This window comes from Nerophis ophidion, linkage group LG07 (genome assembly GCF_033978795.1).
Source record: "Nerophis ophidion isolate RoL-2023_Sa linkage group LG07, RoL_Noph_v1.0, whole genome shotgun sequence".
In the NCBI taxonomy this organism is placed as follows: domain Eukaryota; kingdom Metazoa; phylum Chordata; class Actinopteri; order Syngnathiformes; family Syngnathidae; genus Nerophis; species Nerophis ophidion.
Genome location: NC_084617.1, coordinates 73,840,476 through 73,867,264, shown reverse-complemented (window position 1 = coordinate 73,867,264; position 26,789 = coordinate 73,840,476). Strand labels below are relative to the sequence as shown.

Genomic DNA, 26,789 nt, shown 5'->3' with positions numbered 1-26,789 from the left:
CAAAAATGGTACCGAACAGGAAATCATGTACTGCAGAATACACAATATCAAATAATATTATCTATCTCATTCGCGGAAGAGACGAAGAATTTGTCAGCAATCATCACATACACGTCAACCAATAAGAATTTGGCGGGGGAGGGTCATGGGATGCTAACTGCTATATGCTATATGCTACTGCCGTAGCTATTAAAATGGATCATTTCATCGTTGGCGGTAACTTATAAAAAGTGAGAAGGGCTGAACAAAAATGGCACCGAAAAGGAAATCATGTGCCGCAGATTACAAGCTCGACGTAGTGAAATATGTAGCAGAAAACGACAAGAGGAAGCGGCGCATACCTTTGGAGTTGGCAGAGTTGTTTAGAAGCGACATCGAGAAAGAAGATTTCATCGGATTTATCGATTAGAAGTGACAGATTGTTTGGTAAAGGTATAGCATGTTCTATATGTTATAGTTATTTGAATGACTCTTACCATAATATGTTAGGTTAACATAGCAGTTATAAATGATAAATGGGTTGTACTTGTATAGCGCTTTTCTACCTTCAAGGTACTCAAAGCGCTTTGACACTACTTCCACATTTACCCATTCACACACACATTCACACACTGATGGAGGGAGCTGCCATGCAAGGCGCCAACCAGCACCCATCAGGAGCAAGGGTGAAGTGTCTTGCTCAGGACACAACGGACGTGACAAGGTTGGTTCTAGGTGGGATTTGAACCAGTGACCCTCGGGTTGCGCACGGCCACTCTCCCACTGCGCCACGCCGTCCCGTCAGTTGGTTATTTATGCCTCATATAACGTACACTTATTCGGCCTGTTGTTCACTATTCTTTATTTATTTTAAATTGCCTTTCAAATGTCTATTCTTGGTGTTGGATTTTATCAAATAAATTTCCCTCAAAAATGCGACTTATACTCCAGTGCGACTTATATATGTTTTTTTCCTTCTTTATATGCATTTTCGGCCAGTGCGACGTATACTCCGGAGCGATTTATAATCCGTAAAATACGGTACTACCTAAGTAGGATAGCGTTCATAATGTTGATATCAATGCCTTGATCTGTTTTCAAAGAGAGGAGTTACTTTCAGATCTCTATCTGCTTTACAGACTCACAACAGTTATTTTAACGACCCACTATTTCAGCGGCAATTGCAGGCGGCAAGCTGTAAAGTGAAAGTAAAGGTCCGTATTATTGTCTGCTTGATGACCGTAACTGTTGTCCTAAGCTCGAAAGCTCATTTCCAGAACAAATGGAATTAAATGAGAAAAATGTCGTCCATGTTGGAACCGAATGAGTGCAAATGACTAAATGAATGATTGAATAAAAGTAATTCCTTTTAACAGACATGTAGCATTGGACATTACAATCAAATAAATACTCATCTCCAACATTGAGATAAATAAAATGCAAACTTAAAACTTCTGTCTCGAATAAAATACTTATGTAAATAAAAATGTATTATTACACTGCAAAAAACGGAATATAAGTAAGATGAAATATCTCAAATAAGGGTGATATTTGCTTATTTCTGTCTGATAAGATAACTCTTCTCATTAAAGGGGAACATTATCACAATTTCAAAAGGGTTAAAAACAATAAAAATCAGTTCCCAGTGGCTCGTTGTATTTTTTGAAGTTTTTTTCAAAATTTTACCGGTCTCGGAATATCCCTAAATAAAGCTTTAAAGTGCCTAATTTTCGGCTCTCTGCGAAGACTGTGTGACGTCACACAGTGCTGCCAATGTAAACAAACAATGGGAATACCACAGCAAGATATAGCGACATTAGCTCGGATTCAAACTCGGATTTCAGCGATTTAAGCGATTCAACAGATTACGCATGTATTGAAACAGATGGTTGGAGTATGAAAATATTGAAGAAGAAACTGAAGCTATTGAGCGAATAGCTATTGACGCTATTCATAGCCATAGCATGGCCGAATAGCTGCGTTAGCATCGCCGGAAAAATGTGCGGACCAAACGATCAGGACTTTTACATCTTTTGACACTGGAGCAACTTAAATCCGTCGATTGGCAAGTGTTTTTTTTCGCATTAAATGTGGGTGGAAGGAAACGTAATATAGTTGCAAATGCATCTACAGGTTATCCAAACATCTCTGTGCCATGTCTGCTTTAGCACCGCCGGTCAAATGTGGAGACACTGGCACATTCAATGGGGGTCTGGCGGCAGATTTCTTGCCACTTTCGCATCTTCGGTCCAGTGGTGCAACTTGAATCCCTCCCTGTTAGTGTTGTTACACCCTCCGACAACACACCGTTGAGGCATGATGTCTCCAAGGTTCCAGAAAATAGTCAAAAAAACGGAAAATAACAGAGCTGGGACCCGGTGTTTGTAATGTGTTGAAAATGAAAATGGTGGGTGTGTTACCTCGGCGACGTCACATTCTGACGTCATCGCCTCCAGCGCGATAAACAGAAAGGCGTTTTATTCGCCAAAATTCACCCATTTAGAGTTCGGAAATCGGTTAAAAAAATAGATGGTCTTTTTTCTGCACCATCAAGGTATATATTGATGCTTACATAGGTCTGCTGATAATGTTCCCCTTTAAGCAGATTTGATGTTAGAGTGTTTTACTTGTTTTAAGGGTTTTTGGTCCTAAATGATCCCTGTAAGATACTACAGCTTGTTTCCGACATTTTATGACCGATATTGAGTAAAAGATGCTTGAAACTAGAATATCAACCGACAAACCCAGCAGCCACCCATTTGGAAATCGCTGTGGAATGTTTGTTGGTTGTAGTTGTTTGCCTTCTGTCAGGGGGGGAGGTGAGGATCTCTGCATCAGCGGTCAGCTACTGTAGTTGCTGGCAGCTTGTATTTGAGACACCACTTACTTCGGGGAGGACTCGACTTGTGGCGGCAAAGAATGCTGAATACTTTTATCCTGTTGGGAGACTCAAAGCCTTCATCACTAATGATGTCAACAAAAAACATGAGTCTCACCTCATGGTTCATCAGTATCCCCAAGCCACTCAAAACAAAACTGCAAACTTCCCAAAAACAAGCTGGTGAGACTCCTGCTCAACCTCCCGTACAGGACTCACCTAACTCAAGCCCACTTTACCAAATTGTGATGGCTTGGAGTTGAGGAAAGAGTCCACCAATTCGCAATGTGCCTGGTATTCCAAATACTCAAGAGAAACTATCTCTACCACCACCAAGCATGGTGGTGGTAGTATTATGATCAGGGCCTGTTTTGCTGCCAATGGAACTGGTGCTTTACAGAGAGTAAATGAAACAATGGAAAAAGAGGATTACCTCCAAATTCTTTAGGACAACCTAAAACAGACATGGGCAAACTACGGCCCGTTGAATGTTTCAATCCGGCTCGCAGAACTTGTCCAAATTAAATAATAAAAAAAACATATATTTTTTTTTCTTTACAAAAATTTCTTATCAATATTAAGGCTTCTGCCTACCGTATGCGTTTTCAGCGCTTGACTATCATTAAGGAGAAGCCACCCATTAAATTATATTATTAAATTACATTTCATATTTCAGGGACGGCGTGGCGCAGTGGGAGAGTGGCCGTGCGGAACCCGAGGGTCACTGGTTCAAATCCCACCTAGAACCAACCTCGTCACGTCCGTTGTGTCCTGAGCAAGACACTTCACCCTTGCTCCTGATGGTTGCTGGTTGGCGCCTTGCATGGCAGCTCCCTCCATCAGTGTGTGAATGTGTGTGTGAATGGGTGAATGTGGAAGTAGTGTCAAAGCGCTTTGAGTACCTTGAAGGTAGAAAAGCGCTATACAAGTACAACCCATTTATCTATCATTTATATTATTATCGTCGTTAAACCTTGTTCGTTTCACCATATCCCTGTCATACCGCGTTTCCCCACTACATTTCGCTCATTGACCTTTTTGGCCTGTGGGATATTACTCTTTTCTTCTCTTTAGCTCTGTCCTTAGCCACTCTGTAAAATGAGCTTACCAAAGCAAAGAAAAGTGCCGAGTATTTAATGCAGGGCGGACAACAAAATATTTTTTTTACTTAAGTCCGATCAAAGGCTGTGTGTCTGATATGCCAAGAAACTGTTGCGGTTAATAAAGAGTACAATATCAGCCGCCACTTTGTTACAGAAGATGCTAACTTTGTTTGGCTCGACCTACGTCTGTGAGCAGACATTCAGCGTCGTAAACATCAACAAATCCTGTCACAGATACAGGTTTACTGACCAGCATCTCGGAGCTATCCTGAGAATTGCCACAACCAAACGTTGATGCATTGGCCAAAAAGGGAGATCAACAACACTGTTCCCACTGAAACTGTGAGTTTCTCTGCTGTTATTCTGTGATAATCAAATGTAAATAATTCAAGTAAATCAAATGTATACTGTGAATTTCTCTACTGTTTATTCTTAATCAAATGAAATTAATGAGCCTTGCTGCCTACTCATGATATGTTACATGTTTGTAGGCCAAATCCTCTCACGTAATGGCTTTTACATTTCATTTATATTATTTCACACAACCACTCCATCCATCTGTTCCTGGCCCCGGCCCCCCTGTCAAATCTTAGAACCCAATGTGGCCCTCCTGGCAAAAAGTTTGCCCACCCCTGACCTAAAATCATCAGCCCGGAGGTCTGGTCTTGGGCGCAGTTGGGTGACCCAACAGGACAATGACCCCAAACACAGGTCAAAAGTGGTAAAGGAGTGGCTAAATCGGGCTTGAACTAAGTTTTTAGAATGGCCTTCCCAAAGTCCTGACTTAAATGTGTGGACAATGCTGAAGAAACAAGTCCATGTCAGAAAACCAACACATTCGGGTGAACTGCACCAGTTTTGTCAAGAGGAGTGGTCATAAAATTCAAGCAGAAGCTTGTGGATGGCTACCAAAAATGAAACTTGCCAAAGGACATGTAAGCAAATATCAACATTGCTGTATGTATACTTTTGACCCAGCAGATTTGCTCACATTTTCAGTAGACCCATAATAAATTCATAAAAAAAAAAAAACTTCATGAATAGTTTTTGTGACCAACAAGCAATCATACTATGAATTGATTAACGTGGACCCCGACTTCGTTTTGTGAGGCAGACTAGGTTGATTGGCAACACTAAATGGTCCCTAGTGTGTGAATGTAGTCTGTCTATCTGTGTTGGCCCTGTGATGAGGTGGCGACTTGTCCAGGGTGTACCCCGCCTTCCGCCCGATTGTAGCTGAGATAGGCACCAGCGCCCCCCGTGACCCCAAAAAGGGAATAAGCGGTAGAAAATGGATGGATGGATGGACCCCGACTTAAGCAAGTTGAAAAACTTATTCGGGTGTTACCATTTAGTGGTCAATTGTGGTCAACGTCAGGGACGGCGTGGCGCAGTGGGAGAGTGGCCGTGCGCAACCCGAGGGTCGCTGGTTCAAGTCCCACCTAGTACCAACCTCGTCACGTCCGTTGTGTCCTGAGCAAGACACTTCACCCTTGCTCCTGATGGGTGCTGGTTGGCGCCTTGCATGGCAGCTCCCTCCATCAGTGTGTGAATGGGTAAATGTGGAAGTCGTGTCAAAGCGCTTTGAGTACTTTGAAGGTAGAAAAGCGCTATACAAGTACAACCCATTTATCATTTAATTGTACGGAATATGTACTGAACTGTGGTGAAGAAGGAGCTGAGCCGGAAGGCAAAGCTCTCAATTTACCGGTCGATCTGCGTTCCCATCCTCACCTATGGTCATGAGCTTTGGGTCATGACCGAAAGGATAAGATCACGGGTACAAGCGGCCCAAATGAGTTTCCAGGTCTCTCCCTTAGAGATAGGGTGAGAAGCTCTGCCATCCGGGAGGAACTCAAAGTAAAGCCGCTGCTCCTTCACATCTAGAGGAGCCAGATGAGGTGGTTCGGGCATCTGGTCAGGATGCCACCCGAACGCCTCCCTAGGGAGGTGTTTAGGGCACGTCCAACCGGTAGGAGGCCACGGGGAAGACCCAGGACACGTTTAGTTTATTTATTTAGTTTATTAAGGATCCCCATTAGTCTACACCGCAGTGGAGACTATTCTTCCTGGGGTCCAGGCAAAAACCATCACACAACCACAGAACAAACGATTAAAATGCAGTACAACATGATCCAATAATAAATTGTCATAATACAAAAATAGCAACAACAAAGAACCCAAAAAATACTAATAGATGTTGTTACTTAATAATTTTCATACCAAAGATAAATATAGCAATATAAAAATAGATATACTGTATACATTTTTGCAAAAATAAAACAAAGAACCAATGGCCTAAAACACATTAGTGTACCAAAGACAAACAATAAGTGACGAAAAAGTATCATCCATCCATTTTCTGCTGCTTATCCCATAATCAATAAAATACTCAATAGTCAATAAAAACAGTCATGACATTAGGTACAATCTAAAATAATCTCTTTACGCAATACTTCTCCTTTTAGTTTATTCTTAAAGCCCACTATGCTGGTGATTGATAGCAGATATTGTGGAAGTCTGTTCCAGTAAGTGATTGCCCGATACATTGGGAAGACTATGTCTCCCGGCTGGCTTGGGAACGCCTCGGGATCCCCCGGGAGGAGCTAGACAAAGTGGCTGGGGAGAGGGAAGTCTGGGTTTCCCTGCTTAGGCTGTTGCCCCCGCGACCCGACCTCGGATAAGCGGAAGAAGATGGATGGATGTACTGTACTGTGCAATCTACTAATAAAAGTTTCAATCAACCATGTGCTTCAATCACTCTATCACAAAAAATAAGGGTTGTAGAAATGATTGGAAACTCAAGACAGCCATGACATGAAGTTCTTTACAAGTGTATGTCGACTTTTGACCACCACTGTATATAGTTTGGTTCACCTCGACTCTCAGGTTACCGTGAACATTCACCCTCTTTTGTAACTATTGAAAGACACTTGTCCGACCGCGCTGCGATTTGACAAGTTTCCTCGCAGAATACCTGCTGTCGGATAGGTTTTCCCTCAAATGCCATGTCAGCAGACGACATAAAAGCCTCAGCCCTGACTTGTGCCTCTAGGACAACAGTTGTGGATTACAAGAAGAGTGAGAACCCTGAATCTGTGGCTGTTTACTGTTATTAGGCTGTCAGAAGTTGTGATTTATGGCGTATCGAGTGGGAGAGATCTTCGTGATATAAACTGCAAGGAAGAAGCTAACCAGAGCGACAGGCTCAGTGGCAAATAGCTGCAGGGATTGTCGCCCCTAACAATAGAGAACATTCAAGACGTATTATGTTGAGCAACTGTCTGCTGTGTGGCAAAAAAAACATTCTAAACAGGTTGGAAATGTACACTTATGGTACATAGTTTTAAATTAATACACAAACCCCGTTTCCATATGAGTTGGGAAATTGTGTTAGATGTAAATATAAACGGAATACAATGATTTGCAAATCATTTTCAACCCATATTCAGTTGAATATGCTACAAAGACAACATATTTGATGTTCAAACTGATACATATTTTTTTCTCGCAAATAATCTTTAACTTTAGAATTTGATGCCAGCAACACGTGACAAAGAATTTGGGAAAGGTGGCAATTTGGGAGTATTAATAGATGATAAAATGAACTGGAAATCTCATATACAAAACATACAACATAAGGTGGCAAAAAATATTTCAATAATGAATAAAGCAAAATAAGTCCTGGGCCAAAAATCACTTTATATTCTCTACTGCTCGCTAGTGTTACCATATCTGAGTTATTGTGCAGAAATATGGGGGAACAACTACAAATGTGCGCTACATTCGTTAACTGTGTTACAAAAAAGATCGATTAGAATAATACACAATGTTGGATATAGAGAACATACAAACCCTTTATTTATTGAGTCAAAAATATTAAAGCTCGATGACTTGATAAAATTGCAAACAGCTAAATTGATGTACAAAGTAAATTATAACCTGCTACCAAAGAATGTACAACAATTCTTCTCAACTTTTTGCAACTTAATGCCCAAAAAACGGAAATGCTGATTATCGGTCCTGCTAGACACCGACCTCTATTTAATAATACAACTTTAACATTTGACAACCAAATAATAAAACAAGGTGACTCTGTAAAAAATCTGGGTATTATCTTCGACCCAACTCTCTCCTTTGAGTCACACATTAAAAGCGTTACTAAAACGGCCTTCTTTCATCTCCGTAATATCGCTAAAATTCGCTCCATTTTGTCCACTAAAGACGCCGAGATCATTATCCATGCGTTTGTTACGTCTCGTCTCGATTACTGTAACGTATTATTTTCGGGTCTCCCCATGTCTAGCATTAAAAGATTACAGTTGGTACAAAATGCGGCCGCTAGACTTTTGACAAGAACAAGAAAGTTTGATCACATTACGCCTGTACTGGCTCACCTGCACTGGCTTCCTGTGCACTTAAGATGTGACTTTAAGGTTTTACTACTTACGTATAAAATACTACACGGTCTAGCTCCATCCTATCTTGCCGATTGTATTGTACCATATGTCCCGGCAAGAAATCTGCGTTCAAAAGACTCCGGCTTATTAGTGATTCCTAGAGCTCAAAAAAAGTCTGCGGGCTATAGAGCGTTTTCCGTTCGGGCTCCAGTACTCTGGAATGCCCTCCCGGTAACAGTTCGAGATGGTACCTCAGTAGAAGCATTTAAGTCTCATCTTAAAACTCATCTGTATACTCTAGCCTTTAAATAGACCTCCTTTTTAGACCAGTTGATCTGCCGCTTCTTTTCTTTCTCCTATGTCCCCCCTCCCTTGTGGAGGGGGGTCCGGTCCGATGACCATGGATGAAGTACTGGCTGTCCAGAGTCGATACCCAGGATGGACCGCTCGTCGGGACCCAGGATGGACCGCTCGCCTGTATCGGTTGGGGACATCTCTACGCTGCTGATCCGCTTGAGATGGTTTCCTGTGGACGGGACTCTCGCTGCTGTGTTGGAGCCACTATGGATTGAACTTTCACAGTATCATGTTAGACCCGCTCGACATCCATTGCTTTCGGTCCCCTAGAGGGGGGGGGGGGGGTTGCCCACATCTGAGGTCCTCTCCAAGGTTTCTCATAGTCAGCATTGTCGCTGGCGTCCCACTGGATGTGAATTCTCCCTGCCCACTGGGTGTGAGTTTTCCTTGCCCTTTTGTGGGTTCTTCCGAGGATGTTGTAGTCGTAATGATTTGTGCAGTCCTTTGAGACATTTGTGATTTGGGGCTATATAAATAAACATTGATTGATGATTGATTGAACTAAAGACGAGAAATATAACCTTAGAGGAAAATCTAACTTAAAACATGTGTATGCCCATACAACACTTAAAACTTTTAGCATATCAGTATGTGGAATTAAATTATGGAATGGATTAAGTAAAGAAGTTAAACATTGTACTGATATGAGCCAGTTTAAGAGGATGTTTAAATTAATAGTGCTTACAAAGTACAAAGAAGAAGTATTATGAGAAACACTTTCAACTTATCGAAAATAAGATATTCTTCATCTTAGTATGTTAATAATGACTGAAATAATTAAGTACATGTTAGAAAACTGCTGTGTTAATCACTCATGTCATTTTGCTGTAAAGAAGGTCAGTGAATGAATGTATATATTGTGGACGCTCTGAAGTGGAAAAGGGGTAGGATTAAATACGCTTTGCTTCTTCCTACTCCTTTTCGGACATGATGTATTGTGTATTGCGAAATGATGAATTTAACTGATGTATAATGTGTGTATGTCATGTTCGAAATAAACTAAGAAAAGAAAAAAGTAAATACTTATAAAGTTGAGGAATGCTCATCAAACACTTATATGGAACATCCAACAGGTGTTTACCATGAATTGATTAACGTGAACCCCGACTTAAACAAGTTGAAAAACTTATTGGGGTGTTACCATTTAGTGGTCAATTGTACGGAATATGTACTGTACTGTGCAATCTACTAATAAAAGTATCAATCAATCAATCAATCAATTCAGGCTAATTGGGAACAGTTGGGTGCCATGATTGGGTATAAAAGCAGCTTCCATGAAATGCTAAGTAAGTCACAAACAAGGATGGGGCGAGGGTCACCACTTTGTAAGCAAATTGTCGAACAGTTTTAGAACAACATTTCTCAACGAGCTATTGCAAGGAATTTAGGGATTTTACCATCTAGGGTCTGTAAAATCATCAAAAAGTTCAGAGAATCTGGAGAAATCACTGCACGTAAGCGATGATATTACGGACTTTTGACCCCTCGTACGGTACTGCATCAAAAACCGACATCAGTGTGTAAAGGATATCACCACAATGGCTCAGGAACACTTCATTAAACCACTGTCAGTAACTACAGTTGGTCGCTACATCTGTAAGTGCAAGTTAAAACTATACTATGCAAAGCCAAACCCATTTATCAACAATATCCTGAAACGCCGCCGGCTTGGCTGGGCCCAAGCTCATCTAAGATGGACTGATGCAAAGTGGAAAGGTGTTCTGTGGTCTGAGGAGTCCACATTTCAAATGATATTTGGAAACAGAGGACGTGGTGTCCACCAGAACAAAGAGGAAAATAACCATTTGGATTGTTATAGGCGCAAAGTTCAAAAGCCAGCATCTGTGAAGGTATGGGGGTGTATTAGTGCCCAAGGCATGGGTAACTTACACATCTGTGAAGGCACCATTAATGCTGAATGGTCCATACAGGTTTTGGAGCAACATATGTTGTCATCCAAGCAACTTTATCATGGACGCCCCTGCTTATTTCAGTAAAACAATAGCAAGCCACGTGTTACAACAACGTGGCTTCGTAGTAAAAGAGTGCGGGTACTTTCCTGGCCCGCCTGCAGTCCAGACATGTCTCCCATCGAAAATGTGTGGCGCATTATGAACCGTAAAATACGACAAGACCCCGGACTGTTGAACAACTTAAGCTCTACATCAAACGAGAATGGTGAAGAATTCCACTTTCAAAGCTTCAACAATTAGTTTCCTCAGTTCCCAAACGTTTATTGAGTGTTGTAAAAAGAAAATGTTATGTAACACAGTGGTGAACATGCCCTTTCCCAACTACTTTGGCACATGTTGCAGCCATGAAATTATAAGTTAATTATTAATTGCAAAAAAAAAATCAAGTTTATGAGTTTGAACATCAAATATGTTTTCTTTGTAGTGCATTGAACTGAATATGGGTTGAAAAGGATTTGCAAATCATTGTATTCTGTTTATATTTACATCTAACACAATTTCCCAACTCATATTGAAGTATATTGCGTGTCTATTTATTTCAGTGTATTTTTAAGAATACTTGGTTTAAATATTTTAGTGTGTGTATTGGTACTTTTTGAGTACATTCAACAGTACCGAGATAATAATAAGAACCGTGAGAATTTTGGCCAAATAACCGGAGTATGACATTTTCATATTGTTACATCCTCAGCACCTTGACTGTATGTCTGATTGTTAATATTTATTGTGCAGCCCATCATCTATATTCACAATGTTTCCTCAAACAGCAACACATGGTGTTTGACACTTTTTCTTTCTTGTTTCAGTGGTAATTAAATAAAGTGATGTCCAGACCTGCTCCATCCCCAATCTACACCCTGAGGGGTACAGGGGGACCCATCAACACCCTTCACTTCAGTTGCCATGGAGAGGACACCCCTCTCCTCTTCTCTGGGTAAGATATAGGCCTGATGTCATTTATGCAGTGCAACAAGAAAGGCCATGATGTTATTTTTTGCATTAGTTGAGTTTGACCACGCATCATTAACCAGCTATTGTGCAGAATATAATAATTTGCTTTTTGTAAATTTACTTGAGGGTGCTGAATTCTGAAGTTTTTACCGCATTTTCCGGAACATAGGGTGCACCGACCGATGAATGGTCTACTTTGCAACTTTTTTCATATATAAGGCGCACCCGGTTATATGGCGCATTAAAGGAGTCATTTATTTATTTTTTTTGTAAATGTATAACACTTCCTTATGGTCTATATAACATGTAATGGTGGTTCTTTGGTCAAAATGTTGCATAGATGATATTTTACTAGCCATCCATCCATCCATCATCTTCCGCTTATCCGAGGTCAGATCGCGGGGGCAACAGCCTAAGCAGGGAAACCCAGACTTCCCTCTCCCCAGCCACTTCGTCTAGCTCTTCCCGGGGGATCCCGAGGCGTTCCCAGGCCAGCCGGGAGACATAGTCTTCCCAACGTGTCCTGGGTCTTCCCCGTGGCCTCCTACCGGTTGGACGTGCCCTAAACACCTCCCTAGGGAGGCGTTCGGGTGGCATCCTGACCAGATGCCCGAACCACCTCATCTGGCTCCTCTCGATGTGGAGGAGCAGCGGCTTTACTTTGAGTTCCTCCCGGATGGCAGAGCTTCTCACCCTATCTCTAAGGGAGAGACCCAAACTCATTTCGGCCGCTTGTACCCGTGATCTTATCCTGTCGGTCATGACCCAAAGCTCATGACCATAGGTGAGGATGGGAACGTAGATCGACCGGTAAATTGAGAGCTTTGCCTTCCGGCTCAGCTCCTTCTTCACCACAACGGATCGGTACAACGTCCGCATTACTGAAGACGCCGCACCGATCCGCCTGTCGATCTCACGATCCACTCTTCCCTCACTCGTGAACAAGACTCCTAGGTACTTGAACTCCTCCACTTGGGGCAGGGTCTCCTCCCCAACCCGGAGATGGCACTCCACCCTTTTCCGGGGGAGAACCATGGACTCGGACTTGGAGGTGCTGATTCTCATTCCGGTCGCTTCACACTCGGCTGCGAACCGATCCAGCGAGAGCTGAAGATCCCGGTCAGATGAAGCCATCAGGACCACATCATCTGCAAAAAGCAGAGACCTAATCCTGCGGTTACCAAACCGGAACCCCTCAACGCCTTGACTGCGCCTAGAAATTCTGTCCATAAAAGTTATGAACAGAATCGGTGACAAAGGACAGCCTTGGCGGAGTCCAACCCTCACTGGAAATGTGTTCGACTTACTGCCGGCAATGCGGACCAAGCTCTGGCACTGATCGTACAGGGAACGGACCGCTTTACAAGCCGCTTTCTGTTTTGTGGGCGGTCTTATTTACGTGGCTCACCTTCGGCGGCGTCTTCTCCCCGTCATCTTTGTTGTAGGCGTGTAGCGTGCAAGGACGGGAGTGGAAGAAGTGTCAAAAGATGGAGCTAACTGTTTTTAATGACATTCAGACTTTACTTCAATCAATAACGGAGCAACATCTCCTCATCCGTGGATCGCCAGTCCAATAACAATGTTATTGTGTCCCGTGAAAAACCGTCCAAACGGATCTCTATAATAACCAAAGTTCCTTGACTGAATAATGTAAACTCAGTACACCGGTATGTTTTAACACCCTTCTTAAAACTAATTTTTATTCATTGGCTTTTAACGCAGCATGAGACTTTAGACTGTTTTTAACTTTTTAACTGCTTTTTATCTAACAAATTGTTCTTAGGGTAATTTGTATTTTGCTATTTCAATGTGTTTTTTACTTCTGTTTTAAATGTTATTTTTTTTGTCTGTCCGTTGCCCTTATTTCTTTGTTCTTCAACTGTGGTTGTTTTTAAAGGGCTTTATAAATAAAGTTGTTATGGTATGGCTTTAGCGCTTTCATGACGAGTTTACTGACGGATATAAGTAAGAACTTTACACTACTTTATATTAGAAATGGCAACAGCGGAGGATGAATGTCCCATAACAAGAAGATAGAGAAAAAGAAGGCACTTATCGACTACGGACCACAAAGGGGTTTGCGCACAATTTTTCAGGACTTATGCAGACCCCAAATACAGATCAGCAGGTATCAGAAGGTAAGAAAAGTTGCTTTTTTATAATATGTCTTACCTTATACACACACCATAATGATACTCCTATGTTGAAGCACATCAAACAGTGCGACTTCATAGCTTACCAAAGTTGTTCTAAGTCGTTCTCCCCCAGAAGGGGAAGTCATCCACATCTGCGGTCCTCTCCAAGGTTTTTCATAGTCATTAGTTTTTCCTTGCCCTCATGTGGGCTCTGAACCGAGGATGTCGTTGTGGGTTGTGCAGGCCTTTGAGACACTTGTGATTTAGGGCTATGTGAATAAACATTGATTGAGTTATTGATACTAAAACATTTTGATTGATTTTTGAGCGCCGTGTGTAATGTTCTGGGGCTTCACGGGGGCAGAGGGGTTAGTGCGTCTGCCTCACAATACAAAGGTCCTGAGTAGTCCTGGGTTCAATCCCGGGCTCGGCGTCTTTCTGTGTGGAGTTTGCATGTTCTAACCGTGACTGCGTGAGTTCCCTCCGGGTACTCCGGCTTCCTCCCACTTCCAAAGACATGCACCTGGGGATAGGTTGATTGGCAACACTAAATTGACCCTAGTGTGTGAATGTTGTCTGTCCATCTGTGTTGGCCCTGTGATGAGGTGGAGACTTGTCCAGGGTGTTCCCCGCCTTCCGCCCGATTGTAGCTGAGATAGGCACCAGCGCCCCCCGCAACCCCAAAGGAAATAAGTGCTAGAAAATGGATGGATGGATGGTGTAATGTTCTATATTTTCAATGGAACATATAAAAAGTTGGCGTTGTTTACTTGAGTCATATTGCAGTCTTCACGTATCTCTTGTGTTTGACTGCCATCTACTGGTCACACTCATAATTTTACCACAAACCAAATAAAATCGCTCCGAGATCGGTAAGCAAAACCACATTAGTCACACTGTCGAATTTTGAGGAAACAAAAGGATTTTAAGTGCGTCTTATAGTCCGGAAGATACAATAGATACGTTTTATAGTTTTTCCTTTGTACATCAGCAGGACAAATATGAAATTTAACATTGTAGATTCTCTCACATTACAGTTAAAAATGTACATCAGTAGTAATCAACTAAAATTAAAACAGGTCCAGAACATTTTTATAAGCAAAGCTCTGTACTCTCTAGCATCTTCACATTTTCCAGCAACATATGATTTTATTCTTCTGTTGTGTCCTGGCTCATCTGAGTGTTCTCTGGATGTCTCACTCATTTCCATTTTCTATCCCCATATATCACTTGTTCAATCACTCTCTTTGCCTTGAATGCACAGATCTGTTTACTTGATTTCCTGATCTGATCAACCAATACCATAAAGTCTATAATAGCCGCTCAAAATAGAAGCACACTGTCAACATAAAAAAAACCCACTATTAATTTATTTACTATAGGTCTTTGTTTTGGAAGACATCTGAATCCGTACTAAGATGCAATTCTCGTCATTTAATGCACATCTTTAAGTTTTCACAGGCAGTCAGATATTGTTCTCAACTGTAAGAATAATACAGGGCTTATTTTTTTTTCAGATCAGGGAAAGGTGCCATCCATATGTGGAATCTCAGCAACAGGAGGGCAGAGAAAATTGTGGACGGTCATTCTGGGAGTTCTGTCATCTGGGTCAACACACTATCATCCCCGGACACGCTTATTAGGTCAGTAGTGATGCCGTTGCTGTTACGGTTTTGATTCCATTCCAATATTCAATGAGACATCTGCCCCTTTTCTTTTCCTATTGGTGGATAAGTCAGGGGAGAGACATGAGGGTCTGTATTTGGGACCTGGGCCGAGGTCGTGGTGAGATTGTGGACTCTCTGAGTACAGGCAGCGTTGGATTCTGTCAGTGCTCCTTGCTCGAGACGGGACCGAGGACTTGCCTGCTTGCCTTTGCAGGACAGCAAACTGAGGAGGTGAGGCATTGTGCTATTGAAACCCAGTGAGCACACTGCAAAAAGTCAGTGTTCAAAAACAAGAGAAACAAATACAAAAATTAGGGACTTTTTACTTGAACTAAGAAAAAGTATCTGCCAATAGAACAAGAAAATTTGGCTTGTCAAGACTTAAGTAGAATCCAAGTATAACTCAAGTAAAATTAGTTAACCTCAATGAACCCAAAAATACCTTAAAATAAGTATTTCTCACTATTAACAGATGCACTTTTCTTGATAGAAAAACATGAGACCTCTTTTCTCAATATGTTGAAAAATATTTTTAAATTAAGTACCGCATTTTTCAGAGTTTAAGTCGCTCCGGAGTATAAGTCGCACCTGCCGAAAATGCATAATAAATTAGGGGAAAACATATATAAGTCGCACTGGAGTATAAGTCGCACCTGCCGAAAATGCATAATAAAGAAGGAAAAATATATATATAAGTCGCACTGGAGTATAAGTCGCATTTTTGGGGGAAATTTATTTGATAAAACCCAGCACCAAGAATAGACTTTTGAAAGGCAATTTAAAATAAATAAAGAATAGTGAACAACAGGCTGAATAAGTGTACGTTATATGAGGCATAAATAACCAACTGAGAAGGTGCCTGCTATGTTAACCTAACATATTATGGGAAGAGTCATTCAAATAACTATAACATATAGAACATGCTATACCTTATACTCCAGTGCGACTTATATGTTTTTCCCTTCTTTATTAAGCATTTTCGGCATGTGCGACTTATACTCCGGAGCGACTTATATATGTTTTTCCCTTCTTTATTAAACATTTTCGGCAGGTGCGACTTATACTCCAGTGGGACTTATATATGTTTTTCCCTTCTTTATTATGCATTTTCGGCAGGTGCGACTTATACTCCGGAGCGACTTATACTCTGAAAAATACGGTAGTTACTATGGTCATATAATTAGTTACTATGGTCATCTACGTCACAGCAGCTCAGACGAGGCACCAAGCAGTGTGGGCGGGAAGCGTTTCCACGGACGCGGGAGGAGATTTTCACAACAAAGTTCTAAAGCTTAGTGATATATAGAATAGAATAGAAAGTACTGTATTGATCCCTGGGGGAAATTCAGCAAATATCAGATATATCAGATTGTAGGTGGGTTTATTGTGTACCCTTCACGTTCATATTTCACTGTTTGTTGCATTTTTGTTGCGTTTCACTTGATTGTAAACTATATCGATCAAAAGGGAGTGTGACGTCCATATTTTGTCAATATTCTGTGTTTTATCGTTCATAGAAAAATAAAACAATTCTAATCCGTTTTTAAAGGCGGTCTGTCAAAACGTTTTTAGTATTCAATAGGACATCATTGAGATGTTTTGTAATGGTGTTCCTAAAAATAGGTATACAGGCCCCCCAGACACAATTGTTTTTCTAAATGTGGCCCCCGAGTCAAAATAATTGCCCAGGACTGATATACACAATTACTGTAATTAAACACAAACATAATGCTTAAATGTTCTGATCATATTTATTACAACATATTACCGTATTTTTCGGATTATAAGTCGCTCCGGCCGAAAATGCATAATTAAGAAGGAAAAAAACATATATACGTCGCACTAGAGTATAAGTCACATTTTTTGGGAACATTTATTTGATAAAGCCCAACACCAAGAATAGACATTTGAAAGGCAATTTAAAATAAATAAAGAATAGTGAACAACAGGCTGAATAAGTGTAGGTTATATGAGGCATAAATAACCAACTGCTATGTTAACCTAACATATTATGGTAGGAGTCATTCAAATAACTATAACATATAGAACATGCTATACCTTATACTCCAGTGCGACTTATATATGTTTTTCCCTTCTTTATTAAGCATTTTCGGCATGTGCGACTTATACTCCGGAGCGACTTATATATATTTTTCCCTTCTTTATTAAACATTTTCGGCATTTGCGACTTATACTCCAGTGCGACTTATGTATGTTTTTCCCTTCTTTATTAAGCATTTTCGGCAGGTGCGACTTATACTCCAGTGCGACTTATATATGTTTTTCCCTTCTTTATTAAGCATTTTCGGCAGGTGCGACTTATACTCCGGAGCGACTTATATATGTTTTTCCCTTCTTTATTAAACATTTTTCGGCATGTGCGACTTATACTCCGGAGCGACTTGTATATGTTTTTCCCTTCTCTATTAAACATTTTCGGCAGGTGCGACTTATGCTCCAGTGCGACTTATATATGTTTTTCCCTTCTTTATTAAGCATTTTCGGCATGTGCGACTTATACTCCGGAGCGACTTATATATGTTTTTCCCTTCTTTATTAAACATTTTCGGCAGGTGCGACTTATACTCCGGAGCGACTTATATATGTTTTTCCCTTCTTTATTAAACATTTTCGGCATGTGCGACTTATACTCCGGAGCGACTTATATATGTTTTTCCCTTCTTTATTAAACATTTTCGGCATGTGCGACTTATACTCCGGAGCGACTTATATATGTTTTTCCCTTCTCTATTAAACATTTTCGGTAGGTGCGGCTTATACTCCGGTGCGACTTATATATGTTTTTCCCTTCTTTATTATGCATTTTCGGCAGGTGCGCCTTATACTCCGGAGCGACTTATAGTCTGAAAAATACGGTAGTTACTATGGTCATATAATTAGTTACTATGGTCATCTACGTCACAGCAGCTCAGACGAGGCACCAAGCAGTGTGGGCGGGAAGCGTTTCCACAGACGCGGGAGGAGATTTTCACAACAAAGTTCTAAAGCTTAGTGATATATAAATAGAATAGAAAGTACTGTATTGATCCCTGGGGGAAATTCAGCAAATATCATATATATCAGATTGTAGGTGGGTTTATTGTGTACCCTTCGCGTTCATATTTCACTGTTTGTTGCAGTTTTGTTGCGTTTCACTTGATTGTAAACTATATCGATCAAAAGGGAGTGTGACGTCCATATTTGTCAATATTCTTTTTTTTATCGTTCATAGAAAAATAAAAAAATTCTAATCCGTTTTTAAAGGCGGTCTGTCATAACGTTTTTAGTATTCAATAGGACATCATTGAGATGTTTTGTAATAGTGTTCCTAAAAATAGATATATAGGCCCCCCAGACACAATTGTTTTTCTAAATGTGGCCCCCGAGTCAAAATAATTGCCCAGGACTGATATACACAATTACTGTAATTAAACACAAACATAATGCTTAAATGTTCTGATCATATTTATTACAACATACTACCGTATTTTTCGGATTATAAGTCGTTCCAGCCGAAAATGCATAATTAAGAAGGAAAAAAACATATAGATGTCGCACTGGAGTATAAGTCACACTTTTTGGGAACATTTATTTGATAAAGCCCAACACCAAGAATAGACATTTGAAAGGCAATTTAAAATAAATAAAGAATAGTGAACAACAGGCTGAATAAGTGTACGTTATATGAGGCATAAATAAGCAACTGCTATGTTAACCTAACATATTATGGTAAGAGTCATTCAAATAACTATAACATATAGAACATGCTATACCTTTACCAAACTATCTGTCACTCCTAATCCATAAATCCCATGAAATCTTATACGTCTAGTCTCTTACGTGAATGAGCTAAATAAGATTATTTGATATTTTACGGTGATGTGTTAATGATTTCACGCATAAGTCCCTCCTGAGTATAAGTCGCACCCCGGCCAAACTATGGAAAAAACTGGGACTTCTAGTCCGAAAAATACGGTCAATGTTATTGAAAAATATAAGTCTCAAAACAGTGCAACTTTTCCGGCAACATTCTAAAGATCCTGCCACGAATTCAGGCATTTTAGGCCGCAACTATCATATACACTAGAGATGTCCGATAATGGCTTTTTGCCGATATCCAATATTCCGATATTGTCCAACTCGTAATTACCGATTCCGATATCAACCGATACCGATATATACAGTCATGGAATGAACACATTATTATACCTAATTTTGTTGTGATGCCCCGCTGGATGCATTAAACAATGTAACAAGGTTTTCCAAAATAAGAGTTTAACTCAAGTTATGGAAACAAGTGCCATATTTATTATTGAAGTCACAAAGTGCATTATTATTTTTTTTAACATGCCTCAAAACAGCAGCTTGGAATTTGGTACATGCTCTCCCTGACATAATCCTGATACCTACTACAACTATGGGAAATACTACACTTTGACTTTCACAAAGTGCATTATTTTTTTTATTTTTTTTAAACATGCCTCAAAACAACAGCTACAAAAACAATGAAGGCACACAGCTTCAGTCCAGAGTATACTAGAGTATTAAAGTACACAATAACATAGTCCTCCTTTAGTGCAAGACTGCCTGGCATACTGTGTAACAGGGAATTATAAACTGGGCTCAATCTGCCCTGTTCTAACGTATTTGTATGAGTAACACAAATGTGCTGCAAGCTAGTGGTGAGTGCTTGAAGTGGCCTACCAGTCAGCCAGAGCTTCTGAAAAACTGCGTTGAGACAGGCCACAACTTGGGCTTTCTCCCTTGGGTGTTTTTTGTTGTATTTTTGTTTTTTGTCGGCGGATTCTTCAAGCAACAACTGTATGGTACTACTTTCTTTCCGTGTTTGATTACCATCCATCTTTCGCTTGTATTCATCGTGTATCTCCTTATGATTCTTGAAGAGGTGGGGGATCAAGTTGTTTGTATTAAAGGAAGACGTCTTGGTTCCTCCTCGCATAACCAACGTTTTGCACTCATTGCAAATTGCCAGTTTTTTTATCCGTCAGACACACTTTAAAATAATCCCAAACAATGGACTTTTTGTCGTTAAAGGCCTACTGAAAGCCACTACTACCGACCACGCAGTCTGATAGTTTATATATGAATGATGAAATATTAACATTGCAACACATGCCAATACGGCCGGTTTAGTTAACTAAATTGCAATTTTAAATTTCCCGCAGAGTTTCTTGGTGAAAACGTCGCAGAATGATGACGCTTGTTTGTGACGTCTCGGGTTGTAGCGGACATATTACCTCACCACCACACACGACTAACAGTAGTCTCTTTTCATCGCATAATTACGCAGTAATTTGGACATCTGTGTTGCTGAATCTTTTGCAATTTGTTCAATTAATAATGGAGACTATAAAGAATAATGCTGTTGGTGGAAAGCGGTGGATTGCAGCTGCCTTTAGCACCGAAACACAGCCAGTGCTTCTTTGTTTTTTGTGAAGCTTTATTACAGTGCGGTCAAGCGGACATGTATCTCTACGTAAAAAAGGCACGTTTTTGGATGGGAAAATTGTGATATTAAGCCAGCTCTTACTGGAGACTTCAGCGGATTACGGGACCACATCCTGCAGCTCAAATAGGCAGCTGTGATCTCTGAGAGACACTGGCGTTCACTGCAGCCTTCCGACTTTCAGGTATGACTTTACAATCTCACTAAAACACTATTAAAACAATAAGCAGATAAGGGATTTTACAGAATTATCCTAGTAAATGTGTCTAATTAGATCTGAAACGCCGCCTGGAGCCGTCGCTTTTTTTTTTTTTTCCTTTTTTTTTTTCCCCCTTGTACTTCACTCTAAACGTCCTCATCCACAAATCTTTCAACCTCGCTCAAATAAATGGGGAAATCGTCACTTTCTCGGTCCGAATAGCTCTAGCTACTGCTGGCTATGATTGTAAACAATGTTCAGATGTGAGGAGCCCTACAACCCGTGACATCGTCTGCTACTTCCGGTACAGGCAAGGCTTTTTTATTAACGACCAAAAGTTGCAAACTTTATCGTCGATGTTCTCTACTAAATCCTTTCAGCAAAAATATGGCAATATGGCGAAATGATCAAGCATGACACATAGAATGGACCTGCTATCCCCGTTTAAATAAATCTCATTTCAGTAGGCCTTTAAGTCAGTCACTGAGCGATCTGGTTTGTTAGCTACGGCTACAGCACCGGCAACAACACACTCTTTTTGTTGTTATGCATTCGCTCGCGGCGGTTTGATGAGGTCATCAAGCGTCGCCAGTAAACCTCGTCATGCTGCAGTCGTGCTGCAACTCCTGTGTTGTGACTGGGAGAGGGGAGGGGCTGCTGACGGGGCAGGCCGATATTATCGTACATCTCTAATATACAGTAAGACTGTGCAGCTGTGGTATAAGAACAGCGTTCAATGCATTAGTACTGTGAGAACAAATAGACGGTATTGTCATTTGACTTGTGTGTTGAAAATAGAGTTCCTTGACCCGATGAGATTAGTGCTGGCTCAAGTCACTGGTGCGTCTAGTAATTCATGCTCAACACCCGTAGGCCTGTACTGTTTGGTACTGGGCTAGCGTCCGAGTGTGTAAAATGGCAGCCAGCTATTCAGACATCTTTTATTGCCTTCAGATTCATGTTACTTGCTATGCCGCGGATGACCCACACTTGAAAGGCACAGAACAGTCACCTGATCCATCCGAACGTGCCTCCGCTAACCCCCATCCAGCGGGCCAGGCATCAGGGCGCCTTTGACTCCAAAGCACCTCAATAATGCCATTGTCCCAACAGACACGGACAGAAACACAGTCCTGTGCAACATCCAAGACCCAAGAAGAGGGCCACTGTTGATTTTCGCCATTTTGTCTCTGCAGTCTCCACTCAATTACACAGGCATAACTGGCCGAGACAGATGCTTATCAGGCTCAAATATGACACCCCTGAACACATTCAAAAGAAACAATAAATACACACTTGGCCACGGAGTTTACACTGTCTTGTTTTTCAGTGCCAAGTGTAAAATATTATTGGCATACTAACAACACAGTTAAATAACTTTGGTTATTCTTTATTTACAATTAAACAAGGCGACTAGGTAAAGAATCTGGGTGTTATCTTTGACCCAACTCTCTCCTTTGAGTCACACATTAAAAGCGTTACTAAAACGGCCTTCTTTCATCTCCGTAATATCGCTAAAATTCACTCCATTTTGTCCACTAAAGACGCTGAGATCATTATCCATGCGTTTGTTACGTCTCGTCTCGATTACTGTAACGTATTATTTTCGGGTCTCCCCATGTCTAGCATTAAAATATTACAGTTGGTACAAAATGCGGCTGCTAGACTTTTGACAAGAACAAGAAAGTTTGATCACATTACGCCTGTACTGTATATACCTTTATATACATATATACATACATATATACCTATACTGTATATACCTTTATATACATATATACATACATATATACCTATACTGTATATACCTTTATATACATATATACATACATATATACCTATACTGTATATACCTTTATATACATATATACATACCTATACTGGCTCACCTGCACTGGCTTCCTGTGCACTTAAGATGTGACTTTAAGGTTTTACTACTTACGTATAAAATACTACACGGTCTAGCTCCATCCTATCTTGCCGATTGTATTGTACCATATGTCCCGGCAAGAAGTCTGCGTTCAAAGGACTCTGGCTTATTAGTGATTCCCAAAGCCCAAAAAAAGTCTGCGGGCTATAGAGCGTTTTCCGTCAGGGCTCCAGTACTCTGGAATGCCCTCCCGGTAACAGTTCGAGATGCCACCTCAGTAGAAGCATTTAAGTCTCACCTTAAAACTCATTTGTATACTCTAGCCTTTAAATAGACTCCCTTTTTAGACCAGTTGATCTGCCGTTTCTTTTCTTTTTCTCCTATGTCCCACTCTCCCTTGTGGAGGGGGTCCGGTCCGATCCGGTGGCCATTTACTGCTCGCCTGTGTATCGGCTGGGGACATCTCTGCGCTGCAGATCCGCCTCCGCTTGGGATGGTTTCCTGCTGGCTCCGCTGTGGACGGGACTCTCGCTGCTGTGTTGGATCCGTTTTGGACTGGACTCTTGCGTCTGTGTTGGATCCATTATGGATTGAACTTTCACAGTATCATGTTAGACCCGCTCGACATCCATTGCTTTCCTCCTCTCCAAGGTTTCTCATAGTCATCATTGTCACCGATGTCCCACTGGGTGTGAGTTTTCCTTGCCCTTATGTGGGCCTACCGAGGATGTCGTAGTGGTTTGTGTTGTGGTTTGTGCAGCCCTTTGAGACACTAGTGATTTAGGGCTATATAAGTAAACATTGATTGATTAATTGATATTTATTGTATCGCCTTACCTGCTTTTTGTAGCAAAAAAAAAGATAATTATGCCGCATAACAGTCATAATGATGACACAAAAAGCATCAGATCACCTTAGACTTGGACAAGTCTTTAAAGGGGAACTGCACTTTTTCTGGGGAATGTTGCCTCTCGTTCACAACCATTATGACGACATGACGATAGATGGATTTTTTTAATGCATTCTAAATATTAAAGGCCTACTATCAATCAATCAATCAATGTTTACTTATATAGCCCTAAATCACTAGTGTCTCAAAGGGCTGCACAAACCACAACACAAACCACTACGACATCCTCGGTGGGCCCACATAAGGGCAAGGAAAACTCACACCCAGTGGGACGTCGGTGACAATGATGACTATGAGAACCTTGGAGAGGAGGAAAGCAATGGATGTCGAGCGGGTCTAACATGATACTGTGAAAGTTCAATCCATAATGGATCCAACACAGCAGCGAGAGTCCAGTCCAAAGCGGATCCAACACAGCAGCGAGAGTCCCGCTCACAGCGGAGCCAGCAGGAAACTATCCCAAGCGGATAAAACCCACTACTACCGACCACGCAGTCTGATAGTTTATATATCAATGATGAAATATTAACATTGCAACACATGCCAATACGGCCGGTTTAGTTTACGAAATTGCAATTTTAAATTTCGCGCGTGCGCGTGACGTCACGCATTGTAGAGGACATTTTGGTCCAGCACCGTTCACAGCTCTAAGTCGCCTCTTTTCATCGCATAATTCCACAGTATTATGGACATCTGTGTTGCTGAATCTTTTGCAATTTGTTCAATGAAAAATGGAGACATCAAAGAAGAAAGCTGTAGGTGGGAAGCGTTGTATTGCGGCCGCTTTTAGCAACAGAAACACAGCTGGTGTTTCATTGTTTACATTCCCGAAAGATGACGGTGAAGCTTTACTATGGAACAGAGCGGTCAAGCGAACATGGTTCCCTACCACATGTCACCCGGCAGGTTTCGGTGAGAAAATTGTGGGAATAAGTCTGCTCTTACCGTAGACATGAGCGGAGAGCTTACGTCGTTCCTCCTGTACCTGTCAAAGACGCAGCTGCGAACTCTCTTGCCTCCTCCCACCGGCCGCCCCCGATTGTCGGATGCTTCCACCGTGAAGAGGGAAAAAATAAATCTCAGCCTGGCCCCAACGGCTGCCTTCGCCTCGTCGAGAAACGTGGCTTCCCTCGGAGACACTAGCGGTCACCACACCCGTGGCCACACCCCTCCGACCTTCAGGTTGTACAGGTACGACCATATAATCTCACTAAAACACTAGTAACACAATAAGCAGATAAGAATTTTCCAGAATTATCTTAGTAAATTTGTATAATAACATCTGAATCGCTCTGCCGTTTAGTTTCTTTTTTTTTTTCTAGTCCTTCACTCTCACTTTTCTCATCCACGAATCTTTCATCCTCGCTCAAATTAATGGGGAAATTGTCGCTTTCTCGGTCCGAATCGCTCTCGCTACTGGTGGCCATGATTGTAAACAATGTTCAGATGTGAGGAGCTCCACAACCCGTGACGTCACACGCACATCGTCTGCTACTTTCGGCTTTTTTTTTCAGCACCAAAAGTTGCTACGACATTCCTAACGGAAGTTAAAAACAGTTTTGTCTGTGTTTTTTCCTAAGGGGTGCTAGGGATAATTTTGAGTTTTGGGGTTTGGTTTTTTATCAGATGGGAATTTTCGCCAGTCCTGATGTGTGTGTCAATTATGGTGAGTTTTGAAGCATGTTAAGGAGGTCAAATTACTTAATTATTTTTTGTTTTTATTTAGTCATTGGTGGAGCATAATATATATATATATATTTTTTTTTTTTTTTTTTTTTTTACAATTGTTTTTAACATGACTGTGCAGCACTTTGGAAACGTTATTGTTGTTTAAATGTGCTATATAAATAAAGTGGATTGCATTGGATTGAAATTGCAGCTCAAAGAGGCTACGGAATAATAATAATAATAATAAAACCTTAGAAATACAATAGGGTCCTCTGCCCCAAAGGGACATTCGGTGCCTAAAAAAGTAGTTTTATACTTGTGAGTGTTAATGACACAGCTTTGAAACACTTGATATTCTAATTTCAAGCACGTTTTACTCAAGATAGGTCATCAAATATCAGCAACAAGCTGTAATATCTTACTGTGATCATTTAGTACCCAAACCTAAAACAAGTAAAAAACTATCATAAAATCTGCTTAGTGAGAAGAATTATCCTAACAGAAAGAAAATAAGCAAATATCAACCTTATTTGAGATATTTAATCTTACTTAAATTTCCGTTTTTGCAGTGTATTGTAGGTATGCTTTTTTTTTTTTTAATTGAATTATATTTATATAGCGCTTTTCTCAAGTGACTCAAAGCGCTTTACATAGTGAAACCCAATATCTAAGTTACATTTAAACCAGTGTGGGTGGAACTGGGAGCAGGTGGGTAAAGTGTCTTGCCCAAGGACACAACGGCAGTGACTAGGATGGCTGAAGCGGGAATCGAACCTGCAACCCTCAAGTTGCTGGCACGGCCACTCTACCAACCGAGCTATACCGCCCCACTATGCTTGCACAGCTATTAGCTTCACTCCTGGCCTTGTTTAAGCAATGCATTCATCAGAAAAGTGTCAGGCTACAGCTGGATTTACTATGAACAGGAAGATGGATGATGCAACACTGTTTTCTACAAAACATCTGATCTGCGGATGTCCTGGAACCAAAAATGACAGCTTCAGGTTGCAGCTTAGATCTGGTTGTGTATTTAAAATCCAGGCAATTAAATTAATCAGTTTACACAATCTTTGCTGTACGGCTGTGTATGAATGGGTCTGAAAATATGAACACATTTATGCAAAGGCATGATGAGGCGTAACGGCTTCATTTCTGGAACCGTAAAGGAAAATACCTGTTTATATGAGACTTGCACTCAACCATTGAATGTTTTTGCATATACACGTTTGTCA

General features: G+C 40.9%; 1 protein-coding gene across 3 annotated transcripts in view; it reads left to right on the top strand.

Annotated features, from left to right (window-relative positions):
• Window positions 1-26,789, top strand: part of gnb1l (guanine nucleotide binding protein (G protein), beta polypeptide 1-like) — a 123,014-nt gene that overhangs the window by 34,045 nt on the left and 62,180 nt on the right. For all 3 annotated transcript variants that reach the window (XM_061907088.1, XM_061907087.1, XM_061907090.1), the window contains 3 exons: window positions 11,497-11,624; window positions 15,294-15,419; window positions 15,512-15,674. In XM_061907088.1, the coding sequence (XP_061763072.1) occupies window positions 11,515-11,624; window positions 15,294-15,419; window positions 15,512-15,674 (399 nt within the window). In that variant the 5' untranslated portion in view covers window positions 11,497-11,514. The remainder of the gene's footprint in view (window positions 1-11,496; window positions 11,625-15,293; window positions 15,420-15,511; window positions 15,675-26,789) is intronic.